This window comes from Thermobia domestica, chromosome 13 (genome assembly GCF_964235325.1).
Source record: "Thermobia domestica chromosome 13, izTheDome1.hap1.1, whole genome shotgun sequence".
In the NCBI taxonomy this organism is placed as follows: domain Eukaryota; kingdom Metazoa; phylum Arthropoda; class Insecta; order Zygentoma; family Lepismatidae; genus Thermobia; species Thermobia domestica.
In genome coordinates, this window is record NC_137466.1 from 69,903,936 (window position 1) to 69,927,807 (window position 23,872).

The following is a 23,872-nucleotide window of genomic DNA, read 5'->3' on the forward strand; positions in this document are numbered from 1 at the left end:
TAGAACTATGTATCAGGTATTTTGTCATAAGGATTCAGCATCTCAAGAACAGATTCTAATATCTCTGCCTTTTGAAACCAGAAGCAGTATATCTATCAATTCCAGTTTTAATACTGAATTCGCACAGCCTGAAAGTCGGCTGCAGTTTCAAAATCTAAAATGAAACTAACTTGTCATATTATTATTATTGGAAGGGGCATGGTAACTCAGTGGTAGAGCCTGAGCTCTAATGAGTGGGGTCCCTGGTTCGATCCCAGTTTCCATCAAGTGCGCTTTGTGGTGCACAAGCACAGTGTTCATTGCTTTTCTCAGGGTTCTCCCGTTTCTTCCCACTTTATTCATTCCATCATTGCCCTCATTTCTCACCATCATCGTCTCCTTTAGCCTAGCCGGCATGACTGTGGGACGTAAAACTAAACGACTTCATTTCAAAGATTATTATTGGAAGGCTCATCTTAAGTTATTGTCAGCACACTCACGTATGTAATTTAATTCACAAAGTTCTACTTCAAATAAAAATGCATTATCACCTAAATCTATTGTCACGAAATTTCAAACAACATATTTTTCTGGATCCTTAGCATACAGAAATATCTTGAAATTACTACCTAAAATAGACACAGTGATTTGCTGAAATTTGAATTTACGTCGACAGGAATTTTCCGAGTTATGGAATGTTTACCATATCGAAAGGGAACTAACTAGGGATGATTCCATATCGGGACCAATTACCTGGGGAAAACCTATATATCGTCTGAAAGCTCTTCCTATGAGAAGTACAAAACCGTTTTCAAATCACGGGCAAACCCGCAACTTGACCCTATAAGGGGCCGGTTTGTTGGTGTTTTGTGACCCTATATATGGCATATTCCATAGAATAAAAATGAATGTTACGCGTAAGCGCCTGAAGCCATCATGTTCTTTTTTGGCTCATTGCTAGAACGTGACACGAGCAAGGGTTTGACAATATCACTTTGCACCCAGACATACCCACTTGGTCAGTGTTGCCAACGAACTATAAATACAATGTGGTAGATGGTTTCTGTACCACTGGATATATATAACACTGACGACCTAGAATGGTTGGGAGACTGTAACACTCAACGCCTTTTTGCTATAGTGTCGTGTGATGTTTCTGCCAAGCTTGGTGTATAAACGTCTCATCGTACGGAACCTGCTTTACAACTTCTCATTTTACAATTGGTTGGCAACACTGACAAACTGGGGTACTTGGGAGAGGAATATGTCCACAGTATATTTTCTCCAATTATGAAAGATGTTTATCCCACGTTTCATGGGTATACATCCAGTGGTACAGAAACCATCTTCTACATTGTATTTATGGTTCGTTGGCAACACTGACCAAATGGGTATCTCTAGGTGCAAAGTGATATTGTCAAACCCTTGCTCGTGTCATGTTCTAGCAATGAGCCAAAAAAGAACATGATGGCTTCAGGCGCTTACGCGTAACATTCATTTTTATTCTATGGAATATGCTATATATATAGGGTCACAAAACACCAACAAACCGGCCCCTTATAGGGTCAAGTTGCGGGTTTGCCCATAATTTGAAAACGGTTTCGTACTTCTCATAGGAAGAGCTTTCAGACGATATACAGGTTTTCCCCAGGTACTTGGTCCCGATATGGAATCATCCCTAGTAAGTTGAGCCTAAGATTTAAAAAAACCTATGTGTTCCATACGCTTGGTAGGTAATTTCAATTTATGGTTAAACACAAAATCAGCTAACCGTAAATTGAAAATAGGTTATTTAAGATTAAAGGAATTTAAGTCCGTGTCCCTGAAGAGTACTGCCAGAGAGCAGCATTCTAAATACTGGAAGAAGAATTGAAAAATAATAGTAGGTGAGCAATTCGTTCAAGTTATTTAATTGACTAATCCAAACAAATGATAGAAGGATTATTCCGATATCTGTCCGGGAGAAAGAAAAGAAACCAACGACTGCATAAAGTTGCTTATGTTTTGGAGGATGAACAAGCAGATAAAACTGACAATCATGTTTAACACTTATTCTCCTCATATCTGTTATCTAACTGTCGTATCGGAAATAAATTAATGGTTTTTGTAGCAACTGTTAATATGAACAGGAGCTCCATAAAGGTAAATGGATTTTGAACAAGATTGTGCGTTTTAATATTTAAATTCTCCATTCTTTGTACATGGATGTAGCTTTGGGACATCAACTTTTCAACAATAATTGACACTATTAAGTCAACAGAAAATGTCAAATTAAGGAGAAAATGAAATACAAAATAAATGTGAGTACACTAGCAGTATTAATTTCACATATTTTCTCACAATACTTAACAGCATGGCAAGTTGAACTAGGTACATTTTTTGGATGCAAATTAAATCCAAATAACAAATATGATTAATAAGTTGAATTCTAGACTCACCTTTAACTTTACCTATAAAAAAAAAAGTAAATCTGACAATTTGACGAATTACTTTTATTATTCTTTACAACTAATGCGTTATCCACTTCATGCGCGGTTTCTTTGGAATGTTCGCACAAGCTTGAAGTCAGTATATCTTAGAATTCCTGATATGATCTTTCAATTATGGAAGCATGTTTCCGTAGCTGTGCCAATGTATGTTCCATTGCATAAACAATCATAAACATGCCAAACAAATATAACGAGTATAACAATAAGTAAAATAAAATTAAAATAAACTTTTGCGTACTCATTGTAGTCTCCCCCTCTTCCCCCCCACACACACTTTCAACAATAAATAAGTTAACACAATAAAACAAGTACGTGCTCGTCATCACCTAAGACAATCACCTCTCATTGTTATGCAGTAAAATTTCCCTTACAATAACCATATTTTTAATATAGCCAGGCTTATAATTTAGTTTTGGGTACTACGGGCGAACTCAATATGTTGAATTCGCTCTTACTATCCGAAGCGCCTCACAGATTTTGTTAATTTTTAATTTAACCGATTAAATTTTCCATTAGTATTTCTTGTAATTCTGAGTAAATTTATAGCTATAAAAGAATCGCAACGATTACATTTCTCCAAGAGAACATATTACAGCCTTAACTTCCTTGAAGTCCGGAACAATATCACTTCCGCACAAAACGGTAAACTTAGAGTAAATTATTGAAATAATGAATATAGTAATTTTCTTTGGCCCATCGTAAATGCTTTAAAAAAGTGATGTTAGTCCATCAGTCCATCGCTGTGTTATATTAGGTACAAAGTGTGAGTTAAAGCTCTTCGCTAGGCTCGCCTCTTTTTTTTAATAATTCTAGTCTACAACTTAAAGATAATAAAGAATATTAAAAAATTACAGTCAGTTTCATATGCAAAATGCTATTAAATGGACTGACATTTGCTTTCAATACAACGCGATAACATGTTCTTGTAAGTTGAAATCGCATCTCTTTGTTGGAATATCTGGTAAAGCAAGAATACTGCCAGTATAAGATTTAACATTCCAAGGAAGAGGAGATTATATACAAGGTATTTCAAAACAACACCGACAGCGTTTGGAAGGTGATTCCTGACACCAATATAAGGCAAAAAGTATAGACCAACTTGGGTGCACAAATGCTTCCTTTTAGAGTTATAGGCTGCCTAAAACATGAAAAAGTGGATTTGAAAGGCCCATAGCTCCAAAACTATGAGGCCTACTGCAGTCGGGTTAAAACTTCACTTAGGAATTAATACGTGCCCTATCCAAAAATTAATGTTTCAAAGTCCTAAGATACTCACGCAATTTTTACAGAGGGAATTTGGTTACGGGAATTTAATTGGAAGTACTTACTACCTGTATAAAATTTGTTGCGGAATTACCGCAGGATTCTGAAACTTGGATATTTGGATAGGGCACGTACTAGTTCCTAAGTGAAGTTTTTACCCGCCTACAATAGGTCCCATAGTTTTGGAGCTATGGGCCTTTAAAGTTCCCTTTTTCATGTTTTCGGCAGCCTGTAACTCCGAAAGAAAGCATTTGTGCACCCAGGTTGGTTTATACTTTTTTCTTGTCTTGGTGTCAGGAATCACCTCCCAAACGCTGTCGGTGTTGTTTTGAAACACCCTGTATATAATCTCCTCCTTAGAATGTTAAATCTTATACTGGCAGTATTCTTGCGTTACCAAATATTCCAACAAAGAGATCCGATTTCAACTTACAAGAACAGAAACTTCATGTTATCACGTTGTATCTTTCATTCGCTGATTTCTGAACCTACAAACAACTTGCTGTGAACTAATTTCAGACTGAAGAACTCCTATTAAAGTTTCGCTCCTTAATTTTTCATGAATCACACGTACAATAAATACTGAAAATAATAAACCATTTAGTATTTAGTAAATTTTAGTAAATAAACTTTTCTAGGTTTTTATTACAACCGAAGAATCTACAAGACAAGTTTCTTACGTCATAACTGTCGGACATTATTTCTGAATTTGTGAAACGTCTTGAAAATAACCAGTCGTTTATTTAATATTTTATACGCACTTTCTTTGCCTACTTTACAAAATTATCATATTTGTTAACTGTTATTGTATTATTAAATTTCTTTAAAAAATCGCGAGAAGTGTAGAGAAGAACCTTAACATAGCACAAAACAAAGAATATTCGAAAGACTCTCTTTTTAAGAGAACAGATACTTTATTTTTATGTAAGCACATATACTATCAACTTTGAACGCTTGTGTTGTGTTGCCTATGTTATCAAACACAAAGAAGAAAATCAAATACACTATATATATAAAATCTGGTCTCCAAATCCAAATATTTATGCGATTAGCAATACTTTTGCTAATGTATTTGGATTGAATGGGAAAAAAATATACTAAAGGAAGAACTAAAAAAATCACATTAGAAACACAAATGCGTATTTTTGTATAGAAAAATATGTATTAAAGAAACTGATTATATTTGTGTATAATTCTGACATGGGATTTTTTTTTTTTTTTAAATATCAAATATACCGATTTCGATCTTTAAAAAGTTCAGTTTCTTTAATCTTTCTTTAGTTTTAATACTGATGTCATGTTTATTAGTAAAATTAACCTAGAATATTTTGAATTTGTGATGCGAAACATACGAGGTATACATGTAAATACGTAATGAGACTAACAACACTGCACGAATCGGCAACGTCGGTGACGTGAGACTTGGACGGGACGTGGATAAACATGTGATACACCATCAGTGTAAGTAGGAACTCGCTAGCGTCACGCTGGTTGTCCGTAGCGATTGTTTTAGTGAAGACGGTTTTGCTTCAGACTTGGACACAGTGAAACGGAAACTTTTGCAAAACTTCGTCACGCCTACGGAGACAGTGCTTCGTCCAAGGTCCAGATGTTTCATTGTTTTAAGATATTTGCAGAAGGAAGAGTCAATTGAAGATGAACCATGACGCCTTCCAGAAAATCGGGATCATTTGCAATCAAATCCAAAAAATTAACACACATGTCTCTTCGCATGTCCTCTTGCTCCTGCGTCAGAATTGTATGAACCAGTTTTGGAGTAGCTTTTTCCCATCGCCATTTCGCTTGGTCAACAATTGATGAACGGTGGTGTGACTCAAATTCAACTCTTGCCCGATCATTCTGAGTGTCAACCGATAATCGGAACGCACAAGTTCCCAGACTCTTTCCACATTTGCATCAGTTATTACATCCGAAGGCCTTGCATACCTGATTAGACATAGTTGGTCAATATTAGTGTCACTCCTTATCAGAACGCATAAGCAAAACCTGATTTACAAACAATCGCTACGGAGATAACCAACGTGACGCTAGTGAGTTCCCACTTACACTGATGGTGTATCACATGTTCATCCACCACTCCAAGTACCGCGCCACTAGTCTTACCAGTTTCAGTTTCATTACTTTAATTACACACTTTGTATATATAACGATTTTCAGTAAAATTTTAAGTGGAAAAAATACTGATAAAGTCAAATTTTTAATTTATTTAGACTTTAGGTCATATGGTTGGTTGGTTAGAAGTGGCACAGAATTCTCTTGGTATGAGTCAGCTAATGATAGAGAAATTTAAGGATACCACTTCTTTCTGAAAATTTTAATTCGAAGATCATACTTGATATTTTATCTATTTTCGGAAAAATAATATTTATTACGGAAAAAATTAATAACCCTATTTCACACAAATATTTAAAAATAGCTTAATGTAATGTTTGTCTCATACCAGCTTTGATATCTTATCTTTTCCTTATAAATCACTCTTGTCTGTAGGGACATTTTCTGTAGATTGTATTCCATAAATAAACACGCATTGTTTTCCACTGGACGTTATATATGCAAGTACGAACGATTTTTACAATAGGATGAGTTAAACACAAGCTGGAAGTTAACTTGCACAGTCATTTAAAAATATTAATTCTTATTCAGACATTATTCATAAGAACGAAATTTTTTTTGGAATAAGTTTCCGCTCGTAGATCACTCTCAAGTATTAGGAACTTCATGTTGCTAAGAACCTGTGCAAGTAACAGATGCATTATTCTCGTTTCTAATAGTGACTTGTCTTAAAATTTATTCTTTTTAAAACATAAAATGCTTTCTTTAAAGAGAGATGTATGGAATGAGAGTTGAATAACCACATTAAGAATTATGTACAGTCACGAAAGAAAGTATTCTTCAGTTGACCCCATTTCTTGTCCTAATAGCCACAAATTAACCTAATAGAGTACCGACCTTGGCAAGTTATCAAGCTATAACCATTCTAAGGATAGCAACAAAAAGATCAAAATTAATTCATTTGTTCCCGAGTTATTAGCAAAAGAAAATTTGTCAACTGTCAAATACTTTCTTTCCCATGTGTACAATAATTTTCTGCGTTTAATACGTTTTCCTGAGATTATATATATATATATATATATATATATATATATATATATATATATATATATATATATATATATATATATATATATATATATCAGGGTGGAAAAAAATCATGATTTTTTCCAAAAAAATCATTTTTGTTGATTTTTTTGATTTAAATCAAATCTTTTTCTTCGTATAATACAAGTCGCGAACTGAAGAAAAAACATTAGGAATTAGTATTAAATGTTAATTATGTCATTTAAGTGAAAGTATTGGGTTTTAATTTTGAATTAATTCCCAATCGTTAACCTATTTCAATCCCAAACAATGTTTCTTAAGCATTAAGGAAAAAGTACAGCAATGTATATCAACATGACATTTTTCTTTTCACGAAAGTTACTGATATTTGGCAGGGGCATATTTTTAAACAATTGGAACTAGCTAGCGGCACGAAATACATATAAAGTACATAAATTTCGCCTAAAATTAACTAACTCACTCTATGTCCTATGGAATCCGGAGGTTCAATGCCATGTTCACAAAAGCTCTCCTGACTTCTATCCTTAGTCAACTGAATCCAGTTTCTATTTTGTATTCTTATTTCTGCGAGATCCATCTTAATAGTGTCCTTCCATCTGCGCCTAGATCTTCCTAATGGTCGTTTTCCGATTGTACTTCCAGTTAAAACTTTGAAAGCGTTCCTACTTTCTTCCATTCTCCCTACATGTCCTGCCCACCTGAGCCTCCAAGATTTGATGACCCTAACAATGTTTGGTGAATGGTATAAATTATGCAGTTCCTAATCATGAAGTTTTCGAAATTCCTCATTTCCGTTCCTTTTGGTTCCGAATATTCGTTTCAGGATTTTATTCTCAAATACTTTCAGTCTGCGTTCTTCCCTCAGAGTAAGCGACCATGTTTCACCACCATACAGCACAACAGGCATAATTATCGTTTTATATATTTTAAAGCTTCAAATTCCTCGACACAATTCGCGACGATATGAGATTTTGAACTGAATAATAACAGGAATTCCAAAATTAAAAAATCAAGATGATCAGCTCCAGAAGAAGAAACACTTGTGATTGTTAAAAATATGCTTTATGTGACGTGAAAAACTCTTCAAATGCGAGTTGTCCGTGCATTTAAGACATCTATACATAGCAGGCACGTTTTTATACTTTTCTGTTGGCTATTTTATTTCCTCTGACAATTTTTCCTGCACAGGCGCGTCAAATTTTCTGCGATCACATCGCAGATCGCGGCATGTTCTGCAATGGGGTCAAGTATCCACTTTATCAAAAGTATTATTCGATATTTTAACGCATCCAAAATTTGTCGTATTACGATCCCGAGGAACTTCTAGGTATTTAGTACATAAATTTCGCCCAAAATTTTAAAATCCATTTTTTTTTTTTTTTTGTTTCGGAGAGGGGATCGGACCCCTCTAAATACGCCCCTATTATCTGGAAACAAACAAATAGACGTGGACATAAAAGAGTTTTCATCTTAAATGTCCATGGTGATTTCCCCATTGGAATAGAAATTTTAAAACCCTGTGTTACAAAGAGAAGAAAGCAGGGTTCACCCGTAACCCGTTCAAACGGGATTTTCCCTGATAGTTCCCTACATGATACTCGTTTTCATACTGTCCTTACATACATTTGAGTCTCATTGTATTATGATTATTATCTTCCATAATCGAAATAACAAGAGAAACGGGATTTTCCTTACTTTCACTTTAAATTAATTCATTTCGGAATTTGATTTAAATCAACGATTTTTATTTAAAAAATCAAGTGATTTAAATCTTGATTAAAATCGTGATTTAAATCAGACTGATTTAAATCAATCCACCCTGATATATATATATATATATATATATATATATATATATATATATATAATCCAATGTTAGGTATGATTACACTAGACATATTGTAGACTTATCATGAAACCATCTTTCATGATCTTGATAACTAGGAAACTTATATTATTAAACTCCTATAGTATATAAATAATGTCCGGATTTGTATGTAATTACATATTTTTTCCTTCATATGTAGGTTCGTCAAATCCTTAAATGTTTGTGATTCACACACCTATAGGGTGCTTCAACTGAAGTTTCATATTACATATTTTTACATATTTTGACCAATATTATATATTTCTATGGTTTCTACATATTTCTTTTTACATAAAACTGTCTTAAAATTTTGCGTTTACTGAAATTTTGATTTAAAATTAAAAAACTATAACTGTGCAAGGCTTCCATCTAGATTCAATTTTGTCATGTCTATCTTTTCGTTTTACAGAAATAACTTTTTTATTTGTCAAACCATGTTTCGCAGAATTTTCAGGAGGAAGACAGATCACGTGCCTGACAGGCGACTGGCCACGAAATTCCTAAAATGAAGTCTATTTGATTGCTATCGGAGGTCGGACGGGGAAAAAAGATGAAAGCAAATCCTGCAATTCAAGTTAAAACTGCATGCTAGTATGCTTCCAGGAATTTACTGCAAGAGTTCGTTCCAAGAAGCTGGCGACAATGGCAATATCATAGCAGGTAATCTAAGCTTTCAAAGAACTTCGCTTGTTTAACTGAATGACAGAAGGACAGTACTCTAGTATTGCAGTTAGAAATAGCCCCGGTTGCCTCAACTTTATCCGCGAAATTACGGTCGTGGGTAACTATCGATGATGTGTGTACTACGGACGGTAAAGTGGTGGTGTGCCAAATGTGTGATAAAAAAATTGGATGTTCAATGAAATTTCAGAACAACATGTACGAAGTGCACTCCATGCAAGAAATAAAAATTTGCGACATGCAAAAAAGCAAGTAGTCTTGACACAAATGCATCAAGATACTTCAGTGAGTTTTTCAAAGACTCGTGCCAAGCAATGATATCAGCAAACATTCCTTGGAACAAAGTTCAAGTGCCAAAATACCGTGCTTTTCTGAAGAAGTACGGCGGGCATCGAATTGTTGACGAATCCACTCTTCGAAAGTGTTATCTCGAAGTTCGTTATAGGGAAGTTATAGATACCATTAGGGCAGAGATAGGTAGTTCATATATGGACGAAACAACAGACGTTTTGGAACGTTATGTAGCAAATTTAGTGACTGGAAAGTTAAGTGAATATTCTCCATCTAAATCCTATCTTATTGCGAGTAAATTGCTGGAACGCACGAATCATTCCACGATTGCTCGCTTTGTAAACGATGGTCTTAAAGTGTTGTGGCCGGGAGGAGCTCAGGAAGAGAAAGTCCTTGTTCTCTATACAGACAGTGCAGCGTACATGTTAAAAGCGGCTAGAGCACTAACAGTTTTTTACCCTCACTTAATTCGTTTAACCTGTATGGCCTATGCTCTTCAGCGTGTTGGTGGAGAGGTGAGCACGGCTTTCTTTCGACGTTAGTTTTTCATTGTTATCATTCACTTCCTGATAGCCTTAATTGTTAAATTTTTAATTACTTTTATCCAATTATGAACATAACGAACAACCAAATTGAATCGATGCACACCAACACACTAACTCTTCCGAAATTAATATGCTCTATTAAAAGTTTTAAAACGTATCTTACCGTTTATTGTGATAAACGAACAGTAAATACTGATAAATATGGTAATGTGTATTTCGATGTTCTTCAAAGGCGAGCGAATCTCCAAAATCTCTATCACAAACAGGGCAGTATGAAGTGACCACCTAGAAAGATAGAAACAACTATTAAATATACTATCAATGATAATTTCATTACATTATTATTACTATTATTTAAACAAGTAAATAGAGCTGTGTACCTCTGATTACAATATGAAACCAGCTTTTTGAATGTTTCCTCTGTTTCCCGATGGTTACATGGTGAAATCAGGTAGTACTGGTTACTGATATCTGCTGTACAGACATATTACTAACTCTTACCTATACTAGTAGAAGGCAGCAAAGAAATTCACACATACATTAAGATGCGGTGTGTGTGTACGTTTGTGTTTTGTCGCACTGCTACGTTTATCAAACTTTTATTACTTACATCTTGATCCACTTCAAGATTATCGCTAATAATTTGGTAAAAACGTAACATTTACGTGGCTGAAAATACACAATATATCATCTCTAGTGAATGAATCAGTACAAAAACAATAGTAAAGATTACAAATCACTTCTATACAGAGTTGGTTTATAAGTATCATCTTAATTGCATACACGTTTTTTTTTTTTTTTTTTTTTTTTTTTTAATATATATAACATATTTATGCATGGTCCTCAAAGGGTTAAAAATTTCAGATCAAGTCGCACTAAAAATAACAGAAAACTCAACATTATTAAGTTATAACAAAATGTAACCCAAATCGATAAGGTTTAACAAATAACATTATTAGTTTATACTCTTATGGTTGAGTCATTTTACAGAAGAAATAAAGAACAAAAATAAAGACAATGGGAAATACGTGGGTTAAAAATTGCCTATATATATATATTTCCCATTTTTTATATATATAAACATCTACCAAGATAAACTCATGTTAATGCGATAAAAGAAGTTCATGTGAAATCTTGCCTGTCCAGTGTTCGCAGTGGTAACAATTCAATGTGTTAGAAATGTTCCGAAAACTACACGGTATCTTGTATTTTACCGCCTGTTTTCTTTAACATTTAATCATCGCTGTTTTCATAGGAAATATTTCTAAGACAATTTGATAAGCCTCAAATGCTTACATATCTTGTCTATCATAGCCCTTCATCCTTGAATAATCTGTCCATTTTCCGCATTAACCTACAAATCTGACAATTAAGCCAATAACAGTGCCACTTTGGAGACAACATATGAACGAGTGTCCAGGAAATAGGTAGGAGACCAATCAATGTCCAGGCAACAGATAGGTAACAAGTCATGGTCCAGGAAACATGCAGGCGATCAATTTGTGCCGAGGAAGCACGTAAGAGACCAATTGATCTTCAGGAAATAGGTAGGTAACCAATCAAGTGTCTTGGAAACATGTAGGCTGCTAACCACGTCCAGGGCACAGATACACGACCAATCAGTATTCAGAGAACAGGTATGCGATTATCTCTAACACATGTATCGAGGTCAATGCTCCGTTAAGCCAGGCGCGCTGTGTGGTGAGAGAATAATATCATTGAAGCTGGCGGTTAACGCTAAACAACAGATCCAATTACATGTATATTCCTAATTACATGTATATTACATGTGTATTCATCATGCTAATTTAAGTCGCTTAACACTTTCAAATAGTCTCATAAATACCAGAGTAAAGTTTCGGGATAAATAAAGTTTTGTATTCTGTAAGGCATCTTTTAAAACTTTCTTATTTGATGGTTCACAATATCTACATTCTCCACATTTGATCAGATCATCTACATGAGAGTAATCGACTGCGAAGTAAACTTATTTGATATGTACTTCGGATGTATTTCTCAATGGAGAAATTAGAATTTAGAAACTGCACAAGATTTTAACCATTTCACCATCCATCGATCAAAAGCGACTGATATTCATTGGTTTACACTTTTTTTTTTTAATTTTCACTTAAAATTTTAATATTAAAGCAAAGGGAAGTTTAGCATCCCTATTCAGCGCTAACGCTATATGTGACGTAACCTACAGTTTAAAGTGGAATCTGAACAGAGTTAGAAGAAACCTAGAAAGAGAGAAACTTGGCCCATGTGGGTTTTTGAGGATATTTTTTCGGATTCTCTTAAGGTCTTATAATTTAACTATTTTCTGTTCACTGATAGATAAAGACTATAACATTTTCATTCTTCTATTCCAGTGGTTGAGTTCTGCACTTCTCTGGTAATCAGTGTGTATGTGATGGTTTATTGAAGTTTATCACCTCTTTTCAGCACTGCAGCTATATGAGAAGTGGGTCTACGATTTAAGGTGGAATACCAACCATTACAATGCGTTCAAATCTCAAAGTCATTCCACCAGGAGACACGAGATTACGTGCACCAAACACGCACGCAAGTCACCTGACCGCGGCCTCGGAGTGTCCAACGTTTGCGTATTTGGAATATCAGTATATTGCTTTAAAAAATTTAAAAAACGCTGCTTGTCACTTCACATCAAATTCACTACACTTTCCTCACGACTGAAAACCAAACTATATTCTGAAACGATAACAGTCAACCTGTTTTCATTTGATAGTATATGAAACGTGTTTGTTGTCCACTATCGGCAGGACCGTACTGGTCAGGCGGGAAACCGGGAAATTTCCCGGTGGGCCCCGGACGGTGAATTTTTTAGTGGGCCCTCCGCCTCGTATCTTAAGTAGCGGTATATGAACAAAAAAAAGCACACGTCACGCACTCCTCGAATACAGGAGAAAGGGAACGAAGGACGATAACACGTCGAGTACCGGCAATACAGGCAAATAATCCCAGACCAGCGTTGCCAGCCCATGATGTTGCGAAAACAGCCTTTCACATTTCTCGTAATTCAACCCTTGAAAAGTTCCTGATTTCCCACTCTGCTTTATACTTTTGGTAATATTGAAGTATTAAGCTAAATTGAAATCTCAAATGATGCCATAACTTAAATAATAATTTACATTTTTCAGTACCGTTGTTTTCCGTATAGAAAATATACAGTGCCGCATTAAGACCATCGGTGGCCCTGGAGCAGGAAATACAAGGAGGCCCCACCAAAACTCTTTATGATGGGCCCTCTCGCAACATATTCAAAAGGATCTATGAATTATATAGGAGTGACTCATGTCTTTTTTTTTAACTTATATGGTGATTTTTTTTTTTTTTTTTTTAATTTTTAGGGCTCCCTTGGTCGCTGTCAATTACAGCCGTATCAAGAGATTTCAGCGCCCGGGACGAAGTAGAATGGTGCTCCCCTCCTTTACACTCACTTCAACAAGCTTTTTTTTTTTATATATACATATAAGAGAAGCAGCTTTTATTAGTATTATTTACAAATAACAGTATTATTCAAAAGGCTTAGGTTTTTTTTTTTTTTTTTTTTTTTTTTTTAACTTGACAAAACTACTTGGTTGTATACAAATCCACTTGGAGAACGGTTATAAAAATTTACAACTATTTACAACGTTTCATATTATCGATAATAAATGAAATTTCAATGCATTAGAAACTATGTGCTTTTAAAATGTTCGAAATGGGTGACAGCATTAATTTCTTGTAATAATTGTAAACTTCTGAAATTTTATTCTCTGTGTGGCCACACAAATAGCATTATAATTTCAATTGTTTTGCGAAAAAAAAAAAAAAAATGTGAAATGTAACGGAAATTTAGAAGACTTCTTTACGAATTTCTCAATATTGATGGATGGAGGTGAAGAATATGTTTAATGTTTCTCTCTAAAATCCCAAATTAAAGCGTCCTGAGGCCCTGCGTATTGTGCATGCAATACAATTTTTAAATGTCTATCTTTATTAAGAAAATTGTTGGAAAGGTCAGACTCCGTGGTATTGTGTTCAGTACAGTAATCCTGCTGTGTACTGAACACAATACCACGGAATCTGACCTTTCCAACAATTTTCTTAAGGAAGGCATTTAAAAATTGTATTGCATGCAATACGCAGGGCCTCGGGAGGATAGTTTATTACTACATATGTTTGAAATTATAGTAATTACTTAAGTTCTTAATGAATGCAAGTTCTGAAATTAATTCTACTTCTTATTAATTAACCCCTTCACATATGATTTCTTTCGGAATTTTTTTGCAATGCTGTAAACATCTATGCCTCTTCTGGCGCTTACTTAAACTAACAGATGCTCACAAAGCACAGGAAACCTGTAAGCTTCTGCCTTCTATTGACAGCAAGCGGGATACAGCCACTCAAACACCGGAACGCGTGACAACGCGTCAAAATACGGAAGTAAAAAGCAACGCGTCCAGCGCGTCAAAATATGGCAAAGGGTTAACATACTGATAATACACTAACACACAATGTATGTATGTAGATAGATAAAAATATCACATAACTTGATACGTATGCACACACACACACACACACACACACACACACACACACACACACACACACACACACACACACACACACACACACACACACACACACACACACACACACACACACACACACACACACACACACACACACACACACACACACACACACACACACACACACACACACACACACACACACACACACACACACACAAAAATATCTGACGATACAACTAGTTTATGGTGAAATTATCCCAATAAATTCCTTCAAATTGGAAGCATTTCATGTAAATGGAATTAAAAGGAAAAAAAAAAAAGGACTGGTAGTGATCAGTCTTTGAAAAAGACGAAATTCGTTATGTTAACCGCTTAAGCCGCTATTCTAGCGCTGCTTCAAGTTCGAAATTATTACTCCCCTTGTTTATTTTCATTTTTAATATTATCGCGCAAACAGCAGCTTGCAACCTTCCATATCACATCGTCATTAACAAATCATATATAATAACTAAGTAATAAATAAAATGTTGCGACATTAAAACGTTTGGGTTGCGAGCAAAGCAAGGAAGATTTTTTTTTTTTTTTTTTTTTTAACAAATCTATTCCTTTGCAATCCCACAGCATATTGATTTAATACGGCGCCAATAAGTTTTCGGGAAGACGCGTCGTTTATTCATTTCCAAAACTTTTTCTTTCTTGTTGCTCGTTCGGCATCCTCTTGCTACGAGGCGTGTTTTTTAAGCAAGGTCCGATTGAACATAAGTACACAACAGTGTTGGGTAAAATCAATTGAAATCAATTGCAATTGATCAATCAATTGAAAGTAATTGCTCTGAAAATCAATTGCAATTGATTTCAATTTGCAATTGACAATTAATTTCAATTTGCAATTGACAATTAATTTCAATTTGCAATTGACAATTAATTTCAATTGCAATTGAATTCAATCATAAAATTTGCAATTAAATTTTCGTCAATTGTTAACTGTTAATTGGTCACCAGGCAATTGAAACTATTAATTATTAATTGTCAATCGCAAAGGGTGCAATTGAAACATTTAATTGTTAATTGCAATTGAAATCAGCAATTAAAACTAAGGATAAGAAGATGTGAGTATATTGTGTTGTCCACTTGTTATTGTTTTACATATTTCAAATAAGGTACTTATAAGAAATGCTGGATAACTACCATCCCTTCGCCCCCCCCTGGGAAGAAAGCCGTGAAACTAAGCATTTTTTAAATATATTATGTTTATGGTTCTATCTCCCTCGAAAGAACTCTATGCCCCCGTCATGCATACAATAGGAATGGGCACGAGCGAGTTTTCTTTAAAACTCGACTCGAAGCAGACATCTTTGAGCTCGACTCGAGAACTCGGCTCGAAAAATTTCCCCCAACTCGACTCTAATTCGGATCGAGTTTCCATCGAGTCGAGCCAAAACGAGCCAATCCGAGCTATATCCTTTGTGTAGTTCCAAGTACTACTCTCTTCAAATATCCTACATAACCAATATAATTATCAATGATACCACTACTATTACTATAACTAATTATTATTATAACACCGTGTACCTGTATAAACATGGAATATAGGCGGTTTGTATCTGAATACTAAAAATTAGTTGACTGTCAATCTCGGTCGTCAATAAATCTTCAAGACATCGGTCACGAGGTTCAAAGGTTTGAGTTCAGGAGGAGCAAGTATTCGTGCTCGAACCAAAAATTGTTAAGTTATAGGACTCCAGCCAAACATGTTCAATACTGCTCGACCCGGGTTTAGGGTTGTCAACGACTCAAGCGGCTCGCTCACAGCTCATTCACTTATCGAGCCGAACCGAGAAGTGAGCTGAGCCAACAGCTCATCCAACCGAGCCAGCTCGAGCCGATGGCTCACACGAGCCGAACCGAACCGAGCTGACTGCTTACCCCAACAGAGCCGGTTCGAGCAATCGGCTCAGTTAAGCTGACTCGAACCCAGCCGATGGACTCCTTTCAACGGAGCTGGTTCGAGCTATTGGCTCCAATCGAGCCGAGTCGATGACTCGTCCCTACCGAGCCGGCTCAAGCCATCGGCTGTACGCTCAGTTGAACCGAGCCGAGCCGGTTGACATCACTATCCCGGTTGGGCTTCTACTTTGGCTAAAAAATTGGACCGTGCAGTTCTCATCCTTGATGGTAAGAACTACAGTATAAACTTAAATTAGTGCTCACGGCGTCATTAACTTGTTCCTCCACCAACGAATTTCGAGGTACATTGTTTTGCATCTTTATGGCATGTTTTGTGTCGCTTTATGCGCCTATTCCCACATTTTGTGCGTCATCGGAAGTGGGTCAAAATGGGCCTACAAATATGGCGGAACAAGTTATTGCTGCTCCGCCACCAATGAATTTCAAGGTCGTTTCCTTCATATTGTGTTGTGCAATTTTGTGCGTCATGGAAAGTGGGTTAAAATGAATCCCCAAGGTGAGACGAAAATGAATCACTGTTCCGTCACCAACGAATTTCGAGGTCGCTTCTTTCGCATCGTTTAGTGACAGTATTGTGACCGTCTGCCCGGCCACAAAACTATATTTTTGGACGACCAGTGTATTTCTTTTTAACTTTTATTCATGCAACGAAATTATTATTTTACTCATAGAAATGAAAAGCTATTTCTCTTTTGGTGAGAACTTCAACTCCTTCTGTGTATGCAGGTGTTCTTCGGCCGTTCTTATCGTTTCTCACGATAGAACAAAGAACTTGTTGTTTTTCAATGCAACGCTTATCGTCTGGGCAGAGTGCTTCGTCGCAGCAAACTTATTTTTTCTTTCCCTAAAATAGTTTCCAACTTATAGTCTTCGTTACCATGACTGTTCCGCATATACATTTTTCATAACAACGTTTATTAAGATTGGAAATATTTTTGGACACGAAGTTGATAGTGTGTGAATGATATTGTGTTTGTCGTGTTCTCACGCACTCATATTACGTCATCCTTCATGCCGTGAGAACAAGTGTTCATGTCCTGCAGGAGTCGTAGGTGAAATGACTCATACACACAATTACTATCGTTCGCGCCTTTCCACTAAACTGTTTTACGTATAACAGTAGTGTATAAAAATCCTATAACCATGGGAAGAATCTATTAGTTTAGACTGCCACACTTTTTTCAACTATTATTTCCAAGCTTCACTCTCACGGGACCAAAAGAAATGTTGCCAGTGTTCTCTATTATAACATCGACCTATTGACATTGTGTATGAATGCAGAAAACTTTAACATTTTCTTTATTATTTTACATAATGCATTGTCAACCCTAAGTCTAGCGGACGGGTTGTTCCCGAGCGTGAGTAGAAGCGAGAGTTAGCAAAAGTTCGTCGTAGAGAGAGTCAGTGCAAGACATCGTAGGAAGTGATAGTATGAAGAACATTGTATCGCTATATTAATATACAGGGTGTGAAGCTAAAAAAGCGAACGAGTATCTCCTGGGCATGTAACGTCCTTGTGAAGTCAAGAAACTTTATCCATTGTATTTCCCCATTCCCCTTGCCATTATCACGCAGTGAAGGTCCTATCTCAGTGCTAATAGCAAATTTATAGTGCAAGTGATATCTAAACCAGGGCTATGTTTCTAGTGTTCGTATATAATGTGTGCATATCTACATTTATCACGCAGGATTAAGTGTTTTATTCTTCATTTCGTTCATTCGATTGCCTCAGTGCAATTTCTTCTGTTTGAGCATTTAGCTCTGTAAAGTGAGAATTTTGTATGTTGTCAATATATATTTCTTATTCCGCTCCGTACCCACATATATCCATATTCAATAAATAGGAATTTCCCTAAGTAAATATTATCGTCTTCATTCATGTGTGTGTGAATTCCTGCGAGCAGACGGCTTGCCGGTTGCGTATATGTATGCGTGTACATGCGCAAAAGTAAGTATAATACAACCTGAGTCTCAAAAGCACCAACGTGGCTCATGCCAAATCACTTGTCATATTTCAATATTATCAATATGCGCCCAAACAGAGTATGAGCCTGGACCAGAATTGTTATCAGCTGTTTTCTTAGGGAGTTCTTCGGGAGCGCACCCAAGGAAAACGGTAGGTAGCAGTATCTTGCCGTTTCGTGCCCCTATTTCCACGTTTTGCGCGTCACCAGAAGTGTGTCGAAATGGGCCTCCAAACTGTGACAAAAATGACTCACTGTTCCGCCACTATCGAATTTCTAGCTCGTTTCTTTCGCATCGTTTAGTGCCTATTTTTTAAAAAGTTTTCTGTGCCTATTTCCTCGTCTTGTGCATAACCGGAAGTGAGTTAAACGGGCCTTCAAAGTGGGAGTTAAATGACTCAGTGCTCCGCCACTACCGAATTTCGAGGTCCTTCCTTTCGCATTGGCTAATGCCTGTTTTGTTCCGTTTTGTGCCCCTATTTCCACGTTTTGTTCGTCATCAAAAGTGTGTCAAGTTGAGCCTCCAAGGTGTGACGAAAATGACCCCTGTTCCGACACTATTGAATTTCTAGATCATTACTTTCGCATCGTTTAATGCCTTTTTCTAAAATTTTCTGCACCTATTTCTCGTCCTGTGCATCACTCGAGGTGAGTTAAACGGGCCTTTAAAGTGGGAGTTAAATGGCTCACTCTTCCGCCACTATCGAATTTCGGGGTCGGTTCTTTCCCATCGTTTATTGCCTGTCTTGTGTTTTGTGCGTCAAAATGGACCTATGAATATAATGAAACAAGTTAATGCTGTTCCGCCACCAACGAATTTGGAGGACGTTTCCTTCACATCGTTTAGTATGTATTTTGTACCGTTCTGTTCGCCTACTTCCACGTTTTGAGCATCACCAGAAATGCGTCAAAATGGTCCATCAAGGTGTGAGGAAAAAGAGCCTTTGTTCCGCCACTATCGAATTTGGAAGTCGTTTCTTTCGCATCGTATAGTGCCTGTTTTGTACCGTTTTGTGCTCCTATTTCCACTTTAGTGCGGCAACGAAAATGGGTCAAAATGGCCTACAAGTATAGCGGAATAACTTAATGCTGTTCCGTCACCATGGAATGTCGAGGTCGTTTCCTTAACATTTTTTATTCATGATTTGTGTCACTTTGTGCATCAGTGGAAGTGGGTCAAAATGGGCCTTGAAAGTAGGATGAAAATGTCTTTTTCTGCCATATTTGTAGGTCTTTTTTGACCACTTTCATTGGCACACAAAACGTGAAAATATGCGCAGGAACGATACAAAACATGCACTAAACAATGCGAAAAAAACGACCTTGAAATTCGATACTGGTGGGAGTGGGTCATTTTTCTTCCCATATTGAATGCCCATTTTGACCCACTACCATTGATTCACAAAACATGGAAATAGGCTTAAAAAACGGTAGAAAACACGAACAAGACGATGTAAAGGAAACGACCTCGAAATCGTTCTTGATGGAACAGCATTAACTTGTTCCGCCATATTTGTAGGATAACATTGACCCATTTCCGGTGACGCACAAAACGACACAAAAATGGAAATTTAGCTTAATTACATGGAACTTTTAAGTTTGTAAACTTAATTATATGAAAAATTTTATACATTTTTTCTTTACGTTGGTCTATTTTACGTTGATTTGGGTCTCAAATTTTACTCTTTTTCCACTGAAAAGTATCTATAATTCAACAAGGAAATAATTATCAATGATAATTATAATAATTATCTATATAATTGAATTCATTGTAATTTGATCCATGACAAACACTTTACCATTTCATACTAGCTTTATGTCCGTTCTTCGCACGGATCAGATAAAAATATCAATGTAAACAAACTGAACAACGGAAGAACAATTAAGAAACATTTCTAAAATTGGATATATTTTGTGTGAATATATATCCAACAACGTACATGTGTCTTCATAGATAAAGCCGATGGGGGCTGAATTTGAACGTAAACACTATCGGGTGTGTCACTATACATCTGAGCAACCCCGATAAATATGGATTAGACACAAATATTGTTCATTTTCTACTACTTTTACATGTCCCGGTGAACGCCCCCTCAGACCCCCTTGGTTCGAATTGTGAAAAGAAATCTCTAGCCCCCAGCCGATACCGCGAAAACTATGAATGTGACACTAACATCTGCCATTTTCTACTACCTTTTACATATCACGATAAAAGCCCCTATGATCCTCTGGTTCCAATTTTGAAAACACAACGCCTCTGGCTCGCAGCCGATGAGGCTGTATTTGGAAATCAAGGCCTGTGGAAGTATCACCATTTATCTCAGTGATAGTAAAATCTATGGATTTGACACTAATATCGGTCATTTTCCATTATTTTTACATGTCTTGCAATTCCCCACTCCCGGTGACTCCCGGCCCGCATACAATGGTGGCTAAATTTGAAAATCATCGCTAATGAAAGTATCACCATTGATCTCAGTGACCGCGAAAACTACGGATTTGACACTAATATCTGTCATTGTGGATTACTTTTACGTTTCGGTATCCCCCCCTTCCCCCGTTGACCCATGGTCCGCAGCCGAATAGGGTGAATTTGGAACTTAATGCGATCGGAGTTTTATCATTGATCCCAGCGACCGCGAAAACTATGAAATCGACACTGATATCGGTCATTTTTTACTACTTTTACATGTCCCGGTAAACGCCCCCTTGAGACCTCCTGGTTCGAATTTTGTCAAAACCGCTTCGCCCTGGTGTGGGACTTGGACCAAGGTATCTTTGACCAAAGTTTGGTAACTCTCGGTCAACTTGTCTGGTCTCCAGGTCGGTCCCGGTAAACGTTTCCCTAAGACCCCCTAGTTCGAAATTAAAAAACCTCTTCGTCTTGATCTGGGGCCTAGATCAAGCTACCCGTGACCAAATTTTGAAAAGTTTCGGTCCACTCGCCTGGTCCACAGGCCGCACAAAGACAGACAGACAGACACGAACAAACTCTATTTTATTTATATTAGAAAGTTCAGATTCGCCCTTATTATAATAGAGCGGTGCTTGAGCGATTGATCGTAGAAATTCAAACTCCGATGAGTGATAATTTTATAGGCTTGTTTTATTACAAGTTTAAACTCTTTAGTCAGTAGAGAAGAGGGTGTGAATCATGGGTCAGAGTTGATGACAATGGGTTTTGGTGGATCTGTGGGTCACAGTGGGTGAGAGTGGTTTATGGTAGGTGGTGGGTCAGAGTAGGTCACGGTGGGTTGTGGGTCACGATGGGTGGTGAGTCAATTGGTCGTGGCTAAAGTTTTCATTGCCCCACGCCCTCTCTGAACTACAGTGTTGAAAATTAATCAGTGAAAATCAATTGCAATTGATCAATCAATTGAAAGTAATTGCTGTGGAAATCAATTGCAATTGAATTAATTGCCAATTAATTTCAATTGTAATTGAATTACTGAATTCAATTGCAATTACTTTCCACTGCAATTACTTTCAATCAATTGATTATTTGCAATTGATTTTCCATTATTAATGGTCAACTGCAATTAATAATTAACCATTACTTCAATTGTTAATTGCAATTAACAATTAAATTTACAGATTAATTGTTAATTGTTAATTCAATTGAAATTTGCCCAACACTGGTGCACAACGAAAGGTTATTTCAAAAAAGTAAATGTATTTTCGGAAAGTACATAATTTACCCTGTTTTTCGACATAGTTGCCAAGTTTGTTCAAACACTTATCATACCTCTCAACCACTTTCAAAATACCCTCTTCATAAAAACTTGCCGCCTGTTCCGATAACCAAGAGTTCACTGCCGTTTTCACATCGTCATCATTGTAACGGTTGCCATTGAGGTGATGTTTGAGGTGGAGGAACAAATGGTAATCGCTCGGCGCAAGATCAGGACTGTAGGGTGGGTGGTCTAAAACATTCCAGCCAAAACTGTCCAACTAATCGCGGGTCTGACCTGCAGTGCGAGGTCTTGCATTGTCATGGCGAAGGACAATGCCCTTTGTCAGCATGCCGCGTCGTTTGTTTTGAATGCTCTGCGTAGCTTTCTCAGGGTTTGGCAGTATGCTTCTGCATTGATAGTGGTTCCTCGTTGCATAAAGTTGACCAACAAAACACCATGCCTACCCCAAAACACCGACGCCATGATTTTGCGCTGGGACAGTCTGTTTTGCCTTCATCTTTACAGGCGAGTGTGTGTGTCTCCATTCCATGCTATGTTGCTTCGATTCGGGCGTGATATGCGAAACTCATGTTTCGTCTTTCGTCTCCAGTTAGGATCTGACTCAAGAAGCTGTCACCTTCTTCGTGATAATGAGTCAAGAGCTTCATCGCACACTCAAATCTTTGGTTCTTGTGGTTCTCTGTTAGGAGTTTCGGGGCCCAACGGGAGCACAGTTTCCTAAACTTTAGGTGTTCAGAAACAATTTTGTAAAGCACTGATCTCGACACGTCAGAAAATTCGTTTGAGAGACCTGTTATTGTGACGCGCCTGTTCTCACGAACCCTCGCTTCAACTGAAGCCACCAAATCATCTGTAATCGAAGAAGGGCGACCGAAGCGGTCCTCAACATGGACGTTGTCACGGCCATTTTTGAATTCTCGTACCCACTTACGCACTTTGCTTGCACTCATAACAGTATCCCCATATACTTCGCAAATCTGTCGATGAATTTCTGCAGCAGACAGGTTTCTTGCTGACAAAAACCGTATCACTGGGCGAACCTCACACGCGGCGGGCGACTTGATAGTCTTTTGAACATTGTGAAAGCACACAACACAACCGTACAGGTCACCTACAGAGCTGAAACTGAGCACAGTTGTTTCCGAGGCATGCCGGTACACGACGCACACGCTCGTTGCGGTATGCGCGCGAACTACTCGTGTCTACAACAAAACGGACCTTACTTAAAAAACACGCCTCGTATCAGCGTATGGGGCTACGGCCTCATTCGCCCACCCCGTAGCTATGATTCTGCTGTTAATACAGGACAATGGAGAAGTGCTGCATATGTATAAATTATAAATTACTTCTGTTCCTCCATATATGTATTTGTATATGATTTGTATATGCAACAAGGGCGCCTATAAAAGGTTTAGACTATATGGCACTAATACGGCGTTGTTATTTTA

The 23,872-nt window shown here is 37.0% G+C and overlaps 1 protein-coding gene across 3 annotated transcripts in view; it reads right to left on the reverse strand.

Annotated features, from left to right (window-relative positions):
- Positions 1–23,872, reverse strand: part of LOC145668218 (putative helicase mov-10-B.1) — a 205,182-nt gene that overhangs the window by 143,148 nt on the left and 38,162 nt on the right. For all 3 annotated transcript variants that reach the window (XM_081735871.1, XM_081735870.1, XM_081735869.1), the window contains exon 3: positions 10,420–10,541. In XM_081735871.1, coding sequence (XP_081591997.1) covers positions 10,420–10,541 — 122 coding nt within the window. The remainder of the gene's footprint in view (positions 1–10,419; positions 10,542–23,872) is intronic.